This window comes from Martes martes (genome assembly GCF_963455335.1).
Source record: "Martes martes genome assembly, chromosome: 7".
In the NCBI taxonomy this organism is placed as follows: Eukaryota; Metazoa; Chordata; class Mammalia; order Carnivora; family Mustelidae; genus Martes; species Martes martes.
Genome location: NC_137894.1, coordinates 133295316 through 133308147, shown reverse-complemented (window position 1 = coordinate 133308147; position 12832 = coordinate 133295316). Strand labels below are relative to the sequence as shown.

General features: G+C 36.1%; 1 protein-coding gene across 3 annotated transcripts in view; it reads left to right on the top strand.

The window, feature by feature from the left end:
- PCNX1 (pecanex 1) overlaps positions 1-12832 on the top strand; it is a 151603-nt gene that overhangs the window by 59234 nt on the left and 79537 nt on the right. For all 3 annotated transcript variants that reach the window (XM_080808812.1, XM_080808811.1, XM_080808813.1), the window contains exon 6: positions 2772-4478. In XM_080808812.1, coding sequence (XP_080664938.1) covers positions 2772-4478 — 1707 coding nt within the window. The remainder of the gene's footprint in view (positions 1-2771; positions 4479-12832) is intronic.

Genomic DNA, 12832 nt, shown 5'->3' with positions numbered 1-12832 from the left:
CCTCTGTCTCTCTCCCTGCCTCTCTGCTTCCTTGTGATCTCTGTCTGTCAAATAAATAAATGAAATCTTAAAAAAAAAAGTATACAATTCAGTGATTTTTAGTAATTTCACATGGTTGTATGCTCATCACCACTATCCAATTCCAGAACATTTTTGTCACCCCAACAAGAAACCCATACGCATTACACTCCCCATTTCCTCTGTCCCCCAGCCCCTGGCAACCACTGATCTATTTTCTGTCTCTCTGCATTTGCCTATTCTGTATATTTCATATAAATGGGATTATAGAATATGTGGCTTTTTGTGTCTGGCTTCCTTGACTTAGCATGTTATATAGCATGTCAGGACTTTATGCTGTAGGTATCTTACCTTTAATTTCCTATACACATATCCAAATATACTCTTTATATTTTTAACTCTTATAGATTGGAACCATACTTTTTATATAGTATCATCATTTTCACTAAACTGCTTTTTCTCATATGAGTATGTAATCTTTGAAAACATTTTTAGTGCCTGTGTGATGTTTTAGTAGACAATCTAGTTTATTCAACCTTTTTTAATTGGACATTTTAATACCTTTAAGGTTTTAAGTTTTATAATAATCTGAAATGAACAATTTGTGGCTAAAACTTTATATACATACCTGATTTTATCCTTTAGCAGCAATTTCTAGAAAAAGATGAGTGATAATGGGTGAGTATATCTTTGGAAGACTTTTGGCCATATTGCTAGATTGCTTTATAGAAGGTTACACCAGTTTGCACCAGGACAAGCAGCATGTGCGCATGCCTTTCTTACCCTAAATGCCAGGAAGTAGCAGTCATTGAAAAAAAAGTTTGCTTATGAAAAATAGTATCTCTTTGTGTTGATTTGAGCCTGTCTTTGACTATATTGCTACCAGTAAGAAAAGCATCCAAGCAAGCATATTTACTTGAAAATTTCCTAAAACCACCTAAAGTTCTTCCTGATGAGATTAAATTTTTTATGGTATATTTAGCCACATTGAAAAGAGTACATGTATTACAGTAAGTTTGGCCTTGTCTTTTTAAATGAAAAACTTATATTTCTGGTTTATTAATGTCTTAGAGGGGAATTGGTTTTGATTATTAGCATTTTTTAAAAAAGTTTTTTCTTGTATATTAGAATTAATGATTTTCAGTTATTTGTTCAGTTAAGTTTTTGTTCTATAAAATCCATAACTTTGAAATGTGAATATCACACTATTTCTAATTGTTTAGTAGAGATATAGAGAGAGTTTTTAGAAATAACTTTATGATTTAATATTACAAAAGGTTAAATATGATGCTAACTTTTAAATTTTGATATTTAGAACCCAAGTACAGTGGCAGCTGTTCTGGATAAAGAACATGAATTTTACTTAAAGCTGAGGACTTTAAAACCTAAGATAGAGCCTGATAGGTCATTTATAAATCAATTTATGTGGTATATTCTAGAGGCTGTTTCTAAGTTTTTAATTATTTAAATCTAGTCTAGGTTTAGATTTTTTAAAAGTACACACACATTTCTAGTAATTCATTTTTATTTTATATCAATCTTGGGAAGGGTATGCTTTTATTATTGAGATTCTCCTGAGAGGGGTCTGACTTAACTGCAGAATCTGTCATTGTGTTTTTACTATGCACTTATAACAAATAAAATAGTCATTTTTCTTTTTATTGAACTAACAGCAGATTCAGCTATACTTGTCTTTCAAAAGTGTATAAAAAGTCACCTGTTGTACAGTTCAGTTGCCAGGCTGTTTCAAGAGAAATTACAATGTAGGTAGGTAGGTGAATTTATTTACATCTGTGTACATAGTGAGTATGGAAATTCAAGTCACTAATCACTGCCCTAAGTGGAGGGTTAAAGGAATGGTCTGACACGGATAATGTAGTTTTTCATGAGATATTTTGTAATTGTTGCATGAATGATGAAAGTGAAAGTGTATTTTGCTCCACAACTATTTTAATCTTTTCGGTCATTGTGAACAGCAAAATCTTACATCATTGTATCATGTCTTCCTTGGGGATTGTTCAGCCTTTCATTTTTTTTTTTCCTCTTTCTAGTGTTTTTTTTTTTTTTTTAAGTAAGATAATCACATTAGTTTTTCAAAAAAGATTTTGTATTGTGTCAGTGAACTAAAACAGTGTAGCTACTGTTAATCGTGTCAGGCATTGTGCCAAGCCGTGTATATGCTAAAGCACGTTAACTCAGTTATTTCATGGTGCTACTTAATGATTCTGAGGTCCTGTTTTATAGATGAGGAAACCAAGGCTTGGAAAGGTAACCCAGGGCTATGCAGTTAGTAAGCTAGAGACACACTTCACATAAAAATCCATGGCTGCTTTATGGGGCACCGGGCTGGCTCATTCCGTGGAGCATGCGATTCTTGATCTCGGGAGAGTAAGTTCAAACCCCACAGTGGGTGTAGAAATTACTTCAGATAAAATCTTTACGAAAGAAAAAATCCAGGGCTGTTTTAAATATAATGCTGTGTTGCCTCTTATTGTTGATAGTCTCTGAAACCTTTTCTCCGGCCATTTGAGGATTTAGAGGTTCAGTTCATTCTGTCAATAGAATGCTCTCTTTGTGCAGCTGTGAAATAGAAACCAGCTCTTTGGAATGACTGGCCAACTTTAATTCAGTGAACTACTTGGGAACTTGTTTTTCCTCGTTTTACGGTGTGGTGTGAGTTCTTTCCATTGTTAAGCAGTAGAAAAGCAGATGACAGATTTGTGTTAACATTTCCAAATATGTGTTTGCAACAGATCTGGCAACTGATCGGAAGCTCTTCCGTCTGGTCTCCAATGATTCCTTCATCTCCATTCAGCCTTCCTTATCCTCCTGTGGGCAGGACTTACCAAGGGACTTCAGTGACAAAGTGAGCTTGCCGAGTCACAGCCACCACCACCACATCGATCAGTCTCTGTCCAATGCCTGTGATACGGAAGTAGCTTCTCTCGTCCCTTTACATTCACACTCTTATAGAAAAGATCACCGGCCACGAGGGGTACCACGGACTTCTAGCTCTGCGGTGGCTTTCCCAGACACTTCCCTGAATGACTTCCCCCTCTATCAGCAAAGACGGGGCTTGGATCCAGTTAGTGAGTTAGAATCTTCCAAGCCTCATTCTGGATCCAAAGAATCCTTGGTGGAAAATTCTTGTTTGTCTGGGGAATTTCAGCTTGTTGGTGAGCTGAAAAACAGTAATTCTCAGCCACCTCCAAGAAGTGGGAAGAGCAGACCTTTGAAAGCAGACAAAAGCATGGACAGCCTGAGGAGCCTGAGCACGCGGAGTAGCGGGTCAACAGAGAGCTACTGCAGTGGGACGGACCGTGACACCAACAGTACGGTCAGCAGCTACAAAAGTGAGCAGACCAGCTCAACTCACATAGAGAGCATCCTGTCGGAGCATGAGGAGTCTCCTAGAGCAGGAAAGAAAGGTGGCAGGAAGAAAGAGGGCTGTGCTGACCCAGAGGACAAGAGTAGCTGTACCAGTGACAAAAGGACTAGCAGCGAAAAGACCGCCTTGGAAGTGAGTACCAACAGTGGGGTTCAAGAGCCCAAGGAGTCCAGTACCTCCGATGACGTGCACAATCAGAGAGGCCTCAGCACCTCTGCGTCTGAAGAAGCCAATAAAAATCCCCACGCGAACGAGTTTACGTCCCAGGAGGACAAACCACTCGAGAAAACTGCCGAAAACAAAGAGGAGCAGAGTGAAAAGTCTGCTGTTCCAGTGGACACCAAAGTTGCTAAAGACAGTAGTGGAAAGCAAAAGGAAGGGGACGTACGGCCCAAATCGTCAAGCTTGATCCACCGGACAGCCTCTGCCCATAAATCAGGCCGGAGACGGACAGGAAAAAAACGGGCCAGCAGTTTTGATTCAAGTCGGCATAGGGACTATGTTTCCTTTCGAGGTGTTGCTGGCACAAAGCCACATAGTGCTATATTCTGTCACGATGAGGACTCGAGTGACCAAAGTGACTTGAGCAGAGCGTCAAGTGTTCAGTCTGCCCACCAGTTCAGCAGCGATAGCTCTTCTAGCACCACTTCTCATTCGTGTCAGTCTCCTGAGGGCAGATACAGTGCCCTAAAGACCAAACACGTCCCTAAAGAAAGGGGCGCTGACTCCGAGCACGCACACAAAGCCCACCTGGGTCCTGACGGAACTGGCAAAAAGCGGACAGCACGTCGGACTTCCAGCACAAACAGTGCCAAGACTCGGGCCCGGGTGTTGAGCCTGGACAGTGGTACGGTAGCGTGTTTGAATGACTCCAACAGGCTGATGGCACCCGAAAGTATAAAACCCTTAACCACTTCAAAATCAGATCTCGAGGCCAAAGAGGGAGAGGTGCTAGATGAGCTATCTTTATTGGGCCGGGCTTCCCAGTTAGAGACGGTCACTCGGTCGAGGAATAGCTTGCCAAGCCAGGTTGCGTTTCCTGAAGGCGAGGAGCAAGATGCAGGCAGTGGAGGTAAGTAAGTCACAGGAAGAGATTTCCCAAGAGTCACTGCAGTTGTTGGTACTATGGATGAGAGTGGTACTTTCTAAAATATGCTTTGTGTTACTATCCCTCCTTCCGCGGTGTTGTTAAAATAAACTTGCTTCCATGTAGGAGGAGATGGTTGTCTCAGAAGAGGCTTTGGTATGAACACCGAGAAATATATTTTCAGTTGTGTTATTTGAATATATCAATTCTTTCTTGGCCTTGGGTTTTTCTAAAAAAGTCCATTGCCACCTCCTGATGTTTTACCAGGAATAACAAAAATCGGTTCTCTTCTTTCTTTGTACGACAGTAGCAACAGGAAAATGTTGAAATTTATTAGGTCACAAACCATTTTTAGTCATCTCGCATACAGTGTGTGCCACTGAGCCTTCAGAATTAGATCACTCAATCGGTTATGTAAGATTTTTCCAAATATTACTTTATCTCTGACTGTGTACTTTGAAAACTTGTGCCTCTTTTTCGGTCTGTCACTTTGGTTTTATTTCTTGCTTATTCAAGTATCAGGCATTAACATACTTTTTCTTTTAGCTTCACACTTACGGTTTATTAAATTTCTAGTTTATATCAGCATTTAGTATCCCTCCGTGGATACATAATGCTCTCTGTGATAACAGTGATGGTGTTTTGGTTAAAAGCTTATTTATTTGAGATTTATGGGAAATTGTGCGAAATTCAGTGGGTGGTTTTATATTGTCAGTGTTTTGGCCATTTTATTTATTTCAGAGTTGTTTCTCGCTATTTCCTCCTACCCAGAATAGTTAGTTTATTCCGTTGTGGTTATTATGGAATCTGCTTCTTGAGTAGGTTCACAAGAATTCGGACGTCTTCTGTTGCTGGCATTATAGTTTTTTTTTATATTTCACTTTATTCCCTGTATTCAAGCTTGTCCCTTGTAAAAATTCTGTTTCCGTTGGTATCATTTCTAATACAGATTAATCTCTAATGGGAATTTAAAAAATGATCTTTAAAGAAGAGACATTCTATCAGACTTGAATATTGAGAACTAATTATATCTGAAATGATTATAACCATTTGGTGACCATATAGTAATTAAATTCCCTTGAATCTTTGATGTGGCTATCATTCTGTTTTTTATAAAAGGTCTTGAAATGCTTTAGTGATTTCTCACACAAGCCATACCAGAAATGTTCATGACTATGCAAGAAACTATTGGGTTTTAAAGTATAGTTTAATTTTTCAAGATGTCATTAAAGTAAATTTTAAAAGAATGAACATGCTATGGTAGAAAAGTACTACTATTCTAAATCTAAATACTGTGGAAATTTAAATACTAAAAAAAAAACATATGGACAAGAGCTATAGTAAATCCTTATGTCTTTGTATTTAAAATGTCATTTCCTTTCAGAGAATATGAGGTGTTCTGATTTTTAGGAAAAGTTACATGGAAGGTTTTATTTGCTTCTTGGTGCAGATCTTTGGCTAATACAAGCTTTTATTTTTCCCGATTCCAGGTTTTGTCTTCTTTTGTTTGTGTTCTTATTTTTTAAAAACAAACAACTCATTGAATGTTAATAAGAAACAGAAGATGAACTGAAAATTTCCATATACTTTGATGGAATAAATGTGATAGTCTGTGGGCTGTTAAAAAGAATTTTATTTATTTTTTTGCCAAAGGAAGAACATCGTAGGGGCTCTTTTTATTTGAGTTTCATTGTGTTTAGAATGAAATAAGAGTAAAACTAAACTGCTTAAATAATGTGGAGGATTTATATTTAGTTAGTTTTTTTATTACATTTTATTAGTTTTGTTTGGGCTTTTTGGAAGATTGGAGGTAGTGAGGGGGCAATTAAAAATTACCTAAAATGTTGAATAATTGGTAAAGATTTGTTTATATAAGCTTTAATTGCTACAGTCCTTTCTGGAACTTTAGGAGATATTTTTCTGGGCTATCTGTTCTTACATACCATACTCCTAAAACATGTCAACAAAACAGGATGCTGTTTGACCATTCATATGGTCATACATAAACCATAAATAGATTTTATTCTAAGGAACTTGAAAGTGTTGATGAGTTCTCCAATGACTGTTTTATTTTTAAGCTGAACGATGTTGGCAGTATGGAAGGGTAAAATCTAGAAAATGTACTCTAAAGTTCTAGAATCCAATATTCTAAAACAGGTGATCTAACATGATAACATGAACTCGGACACCTTGCCTGTGTATATGCACTCTGTTGTAGGAAAGCTGCTTATCTTCTTGAAGCCTCAGCTTTTTCATCTCACAGGGTTGCTGTGAGGATGGAAGGAATTCCCAGATGTAAAATGCTTAGAGTGTTGCCTAGCACATAGGAAATGCTTAATAGTGGTACTATTTCTATTATACAGACTCAAATGTATCCTGTCCTTAAAGTAGAAGAAAATGATCCAATTTAGACATAGATCAGAGATTTCTAATCGGGCCATTGTGAAACTCGATAGTCATAAAAATAAGAATATTGGTATTCCTAATTTCTTAAATAGTATCAACAGAAAAATATTAACATTTAATCAAGTAATAGGATTTTAATCTTATTTTGGCAATAGGTATGTCCTATAATTTACCTTTGATATTCAGTCACAAGTGATTGTTTTCATAGGACTTCTCACCAATAATGAAGTACTTCTATTAAAATTCGATTTCAGGGGCGCCTGGGTGGCTCAGTGGACTAAGCCTCTGCCTTCCGCTCAGGTCATGATCCCAGGGTCCTGGGATCGAGGCCCGCATCGTGCTCTTTGCTCAGCGGGGAGCCTGCTTCCCCCTATCTCTCTGCCTGCCTCTCTGCCTACTTGGGATCTCTCTCTCTGTCAAATAAATAAATAAAATCTTTTAAAAAATATTAAAATTGGATTTCATCAGTTTTCCTGTTTAGGCAGGAAAAAAGTTTTAGGTGCAAACTAAAGCATTTTTCTGTTGTTGATGTCTTTTATATTTAAATTTTCTTTTATAATTATAAAGTGTGTCTTTAATAATTTATGGCTAATATTTAAAGGAAAAATTTCAGATAAGTTATATATGGTAGAAAAGTGTCATGTTGTGTAGCCTACACTGCTTTTCAAAACCATTTTATTTTGCATCCCTTAATTTACTGCATGATTCAACAGATTATGAAGAACAACCAGAATGGAAAGGTTTATATTTGCTCTATTCTTTATAATTTTTTTTCCTCTTAATTTCTTAACCTCTGTTTTTCTGTTTGAGAAAATTATTTTAAATGTAATGTTTGGGTCCCTATTCTATAAGCTTGTAATAGGATACTATTATTATTTTTGTATTGGGAACCAAAGTTAATCTTTTGTTAAGTGAATATTACTTTATCCAAAGAAAAACCAAAACTCAGTAAATAACTTATGAGGGTTTTTTGTGTAATTTGAAGGTCAGTTACTTGAACCCAGATAGCACTGAACCTTAGGAAGACCACTGAACAGACAAGAACATGAGAATTAAAGCTTTTGTACTTTACTGAATAGAGGGACTCTAAATTCTAATACATTAATTTTCTGATCCCTCGGTCCATGTGGCAAGTTAGAAGCAGCATGTTAGTAGAGGGGATTGGTGCTTGGAAAGGTGAAAGTAAAGAAAGCAGCAGAAATTTGCTACGAATATGAAAGGAGAAGCTGCAGTGACCATACATACAGGGTAGGCCATTAAATGAAGGGGCAGATTGTCTTTTTAATCTGATAGTATTCAAAGGACATGGTGGGATCATAGCTGAATGCTGTAGTGTAGTACAATTCAGTAATAAATATGAATGCAACGGACGCTGATTCAGGGAAAGGGTTATATTAATCTATATGGAGAAGAAAGTTTAGGCATATAAAACAGAGAAGGATGCTCATTCAGTGTAGTAAACAGATTTGCATGCTTCATTCACTTGGGAAAATTATCTTAAAGCAGTATGAAGAGAAGATACTGATGAGGCAAGTAAGGGTTAGGTGTATAGAATTCCCCAAACCAGCTCATGCCAGATTTTGTATGGTAGAGGCAGACATTACAGTATTTTTCTTTCTAGTAGCAGAAAAGTTCTAGATAAGGAATTAAACAGTTACATTTTAATACCACGTCTAATTACCAGCTGGATATACTAGGCAAGTCATTAAATCGGTGCCTCAGTTTCCTCAATTATAAAACAGAAATAATAGCTGGCTAGGTCTGAGTCACCATTAACTCTTGGACTCCAGTGAGCTTAGATTTGTAAAAGTGCTCTGTAAATTGTAGGTTTATTATGGAAACTATTATATAATATATAAGTATATATATTTACTATAAAAACTGCCTTTTAATCATTTGTTAAGGAAAGTTCCCTCTTCAAATAGATGTCACTTCAAATATATATTCTCCAGTAGTGATCCCTTCTTAGGTGCATCTCTGAGAATATATGCAAAATAGTTTCTGGGTGCAGTTTTCTGGGAAAGGGTCTATATCTTTTTGTCCTATTTACAAAGGATTAAAAAACACTAGAAGCCACTGTTGAAAGTAAGTGATCCTGAAACTGTGGCTTTTAGGAACTGTTGTGTGTGTATCACGACTCCAGAGTGTGGTTTGATTTCTTGAAAGCATTTTGTCTACCCACCTGGATTGTTTGGCTGCCTGGGATTGTGAAAGCTATCAGTAGGAATGCAAACTCTCTCACTCAAGATCCAGAGCTAATCCTTTTCTTGTTGGTTGCTGTTTGCTGGCTCACTTGTCGAAAAGTAAAGTAGTCCTTTAAAATGTGTTCACAGTTTAAAATTGTTTTAATTCAGAATGAATGTTTCGAGGTTGTGCAGTAGACTTTCAGTGTTCTTTAGCCTCCCAGAAAATGACACTGATGAGTATTTGTTTTTATTTTAGAACAAAATCTTGGCATGCTGGTGTTAGCATCATCCTTGGCTGACGTGGAAAGTAAGAAGGGGAAAAGATGTTTAAATCAGATGGGTTTCCTGCCTAGTCTTAAACTATTTCTTTGAAAATGTCTTTTGTATAATCATTTGAATGTGTATTTCTTTATGTAGTAACTTTATATTCTTAAGTAAAATAGTTTTATCTTGAAGAATATTCAGTGTATTTCAGGATGTCTGTGTATATATTTTATTTTTCTGAGATTTATATGTACTTGTCTGTATTTTTGTCTCTCTTTAAAGTCTCATTTCCTAGTATCATTTGCTTCTAATCTCTTTGAGGTACCAAAACTCAACTTTTTATTTTCACAATTGCCCCAAATTTACTTTTTCCTATAATAAACATTCCCTACTGAAAATAACACCTTTGAGTAGTTTTGTCTAAATTTTTATTCATTTTAATAGCAACTGGGCTATCAAAGAGGCCATTCACGACTGTATATAGCGACTAGATGATAACTTACTACATTTGAAACCTTACATTAAGCAATCAGCTATATATGATTGATATGTTTTCAGGTGGTGTCTTTTTCTGTACGTACTTACAGTTATAGCTTTCCAGTGTTTGAGATAGAATATGGATAACCCTCGCCTCCTACCTCCCTCTTTTGTACCTCCCCGCCATCCCGAAAGTACTTATTGCCTTTGATGTTTTTCCTGTTTCCATTCACAGAGTAAAACAAACTGATAGTTTGTTGTTTCACTATCCCCAATATAAGAATAAATCATGTACTAAAAAATTCAGCACAGAATTTAGAGAATTTTCCTTAACTCATTTGGGTAAACGGGAAGTCACTTCTGAAGTGGGAGGTATGTGTTGTGGTTTGGGTTTTTATTTGATCTTTAGGATCAAAGATCTTTAGGATCTTTAGGATAGATCGGCTCACACACCTGTCTAAAATATCTTAGGATCTCTGTGACTTGTGCATGAATTGCTCTTAGTCCCCCAGTAAATGTTTAAACTTAATCGAATGATTGTCTTACTTTCTCAAAAGTAAAGAGCCACATGATCCAAGGTTCTCTCTTAAACTTGTGCTTATAATTCAGTCTCTTGAAGTTTTCTAACACAAAGAAATGATTTGTGATTTTGAATTAAAAGATTCACAGTTGTCTAAGTATATGTCCTTGAAAGTATTTTTAAATCTGTCCTGTTATTTATGGTTTTTCAATCAGTTAGATTAATGGTTGTATTTTTTTCCTCCTTTACCTACACATCCTTTAACTTTAGTTGTAGCCAGAGTGTTAAATTTTCACTGTTTGCATTTTATGCTGTTATTATTCTAGCTAATCTCATTCTGGGTTTCAAGCAATGTCAAAATGTCAACTTCAAAACCACGTTTTAGAGTGTTTTGTCCCTCCTGTCTGGTTCCCTAGTTCAAAGATTTTTTTGCATGTGCTTTGTTTTCTTTCTCTTACAAATTTAAAGGATTCAAAAAGAGTTTGTTATAATTGGGTTGTAGAAGTGAATTTTCATCAAGTGGCTTTAACTTGTATGATTGTGCTTACAGCAAATTATTTTAAGCTGTTAAGACACTTTTCTTTCCTTGTCAGGAGTAGAACTGGACCTCTCCGGCTCCTATTCTGAATAGAGATGATCGGTCTAAGTAGTACATTCCTCAGGGGGTGTGGTTTAGTCTTATTTGTTGTGACATGAACTATGGCATAGCTGTCTTCAGTTGAGTGTGTGACCCTAGCTGCTGTTAAAGTAGTTGCGATAGTAAACATTGAAAATTCTTTTAGCTGTAGATGTTTACACCCTGAATGTTACAAGGACAACACAGGCAATAATCATAACTCCTTTTAAAAACATTGTTCAGTCGATGTCTAAACTTTCATCTTGAAGTGTTTCCAAAACTATTTGGTTAGGAGAATGAGTAGTATTATGCAGTTCTTTGGCAAAAGACAAAATATAAATGGTGTGATAATAGCCAAAAAAGTTGTTTTCTGAAGAAGCCAAAGAACATTTTGACTATAAATGGATACTGTAGTTTGTGTTTTCATTTAGTATTATGGGGTAACTGGCTTTTATTTAAAATTCACACCATTATGTCTTCAGTAGAAGGAAGAGAGTAAAAAAATACTGTTGCCTGTTTCCCTTCTTTTATTCTCAGTATTCAATGATTATAAATACGAAATCTGTTGGAGTAATTTTAATACATTTTATGGATTAAGTTATTTTTCATAAATTATATCTTAGATAAGGAATAAAATTATCTAAACTAGATATCTAAAACTAGAGAGAATATGTATAATTTTCTTAAGTTACGACTGTAAATTGAGCAGTCGTTTGTTACACTGTAATAGAAATCTTTAGTATAAGATCACAAATGTCTTGAGTTTCGAAAGAGTAATTTTAAATTCCATAACCTGAGTTAACCTTGCTGATATCTAAGAGCCACCAACAGGAATACCAGTCACTCATGTAAGTTTGCATGTCTTCCTGCAAGTAGCTTGTGTTCTTTGTTTTACCCTTTATCCAGTGCCTACCCTGCTAGTATGTTTTCTCCTTTGTGACAGTGGTGGTTGCATTTTCCTTTTATTGAGGTCACAGTTGTCAGGAGTAGGCTAAGCATACAATATGCTTTGTAGATTGTGGTGACAGGAAGGTGTCCTTGAATTTCTAGATCAGCACTGTCCAATACGACTTTCTGTGATGTTGGAAATATTCTGCATTCATATTGCCCCAGTAATGGTAGCCACTAGTCATGTACTTACTGAACACTTGCACTGTGGTGCAGGAATCTGATAAACTGATTTTTAATCCTTCTTAATTTTAATTAATATAAGTTTAAATAGCCACATATGGCTAGTGGCTACCATGTTGGACAGCACGGTTCTAGATGACCAGGTTTAATGATCATTTGTTCTCACAGGTCATATGTAATTTTTGCATATGTGAGCTCTCACAAGTAACCTTTTTCACATTTAAGGGAACTTTCATTATATCTCAGTGAAACTGGAGAAAAAAAAGGAAAGAAATATTAGCTCAAGGAGTCAAGTCTGATTTGGAGCCAAAGCACCAAAGCCTCACTCTTATGTAGTTGCCTAACTTTAGAATGTCACTGTGGTGTATGAGCTGAAAAATAAAATATGTAAGTAAGTGTCCTGTAATTTGTGACTTCTACTTCTCACTGGCAGAAGCTTGCCAAATGGATGAAATAATTATGTGCTTGTCATTCCTGCAGTAAAAGAAAACAATGCCTACACAGAAACACTATGCCTTCTGGAGGTAGTGTGTACATTCCTAATCATAAGAGAGTCATTACATAAAGAATGTTCACTGGTGCAGTCTGGGGAAGGGATAAAAAATGTAAACATTAAGAACATTAAAAATATGGAAGTTAAAACATTAAAAAAATCAACATTCACATTGGTGGAAATGTGTATTGCTAAGCAGAATAATGATTTGAGAATTAGTAACTACGCTTTTAAAATTTTCAAAAA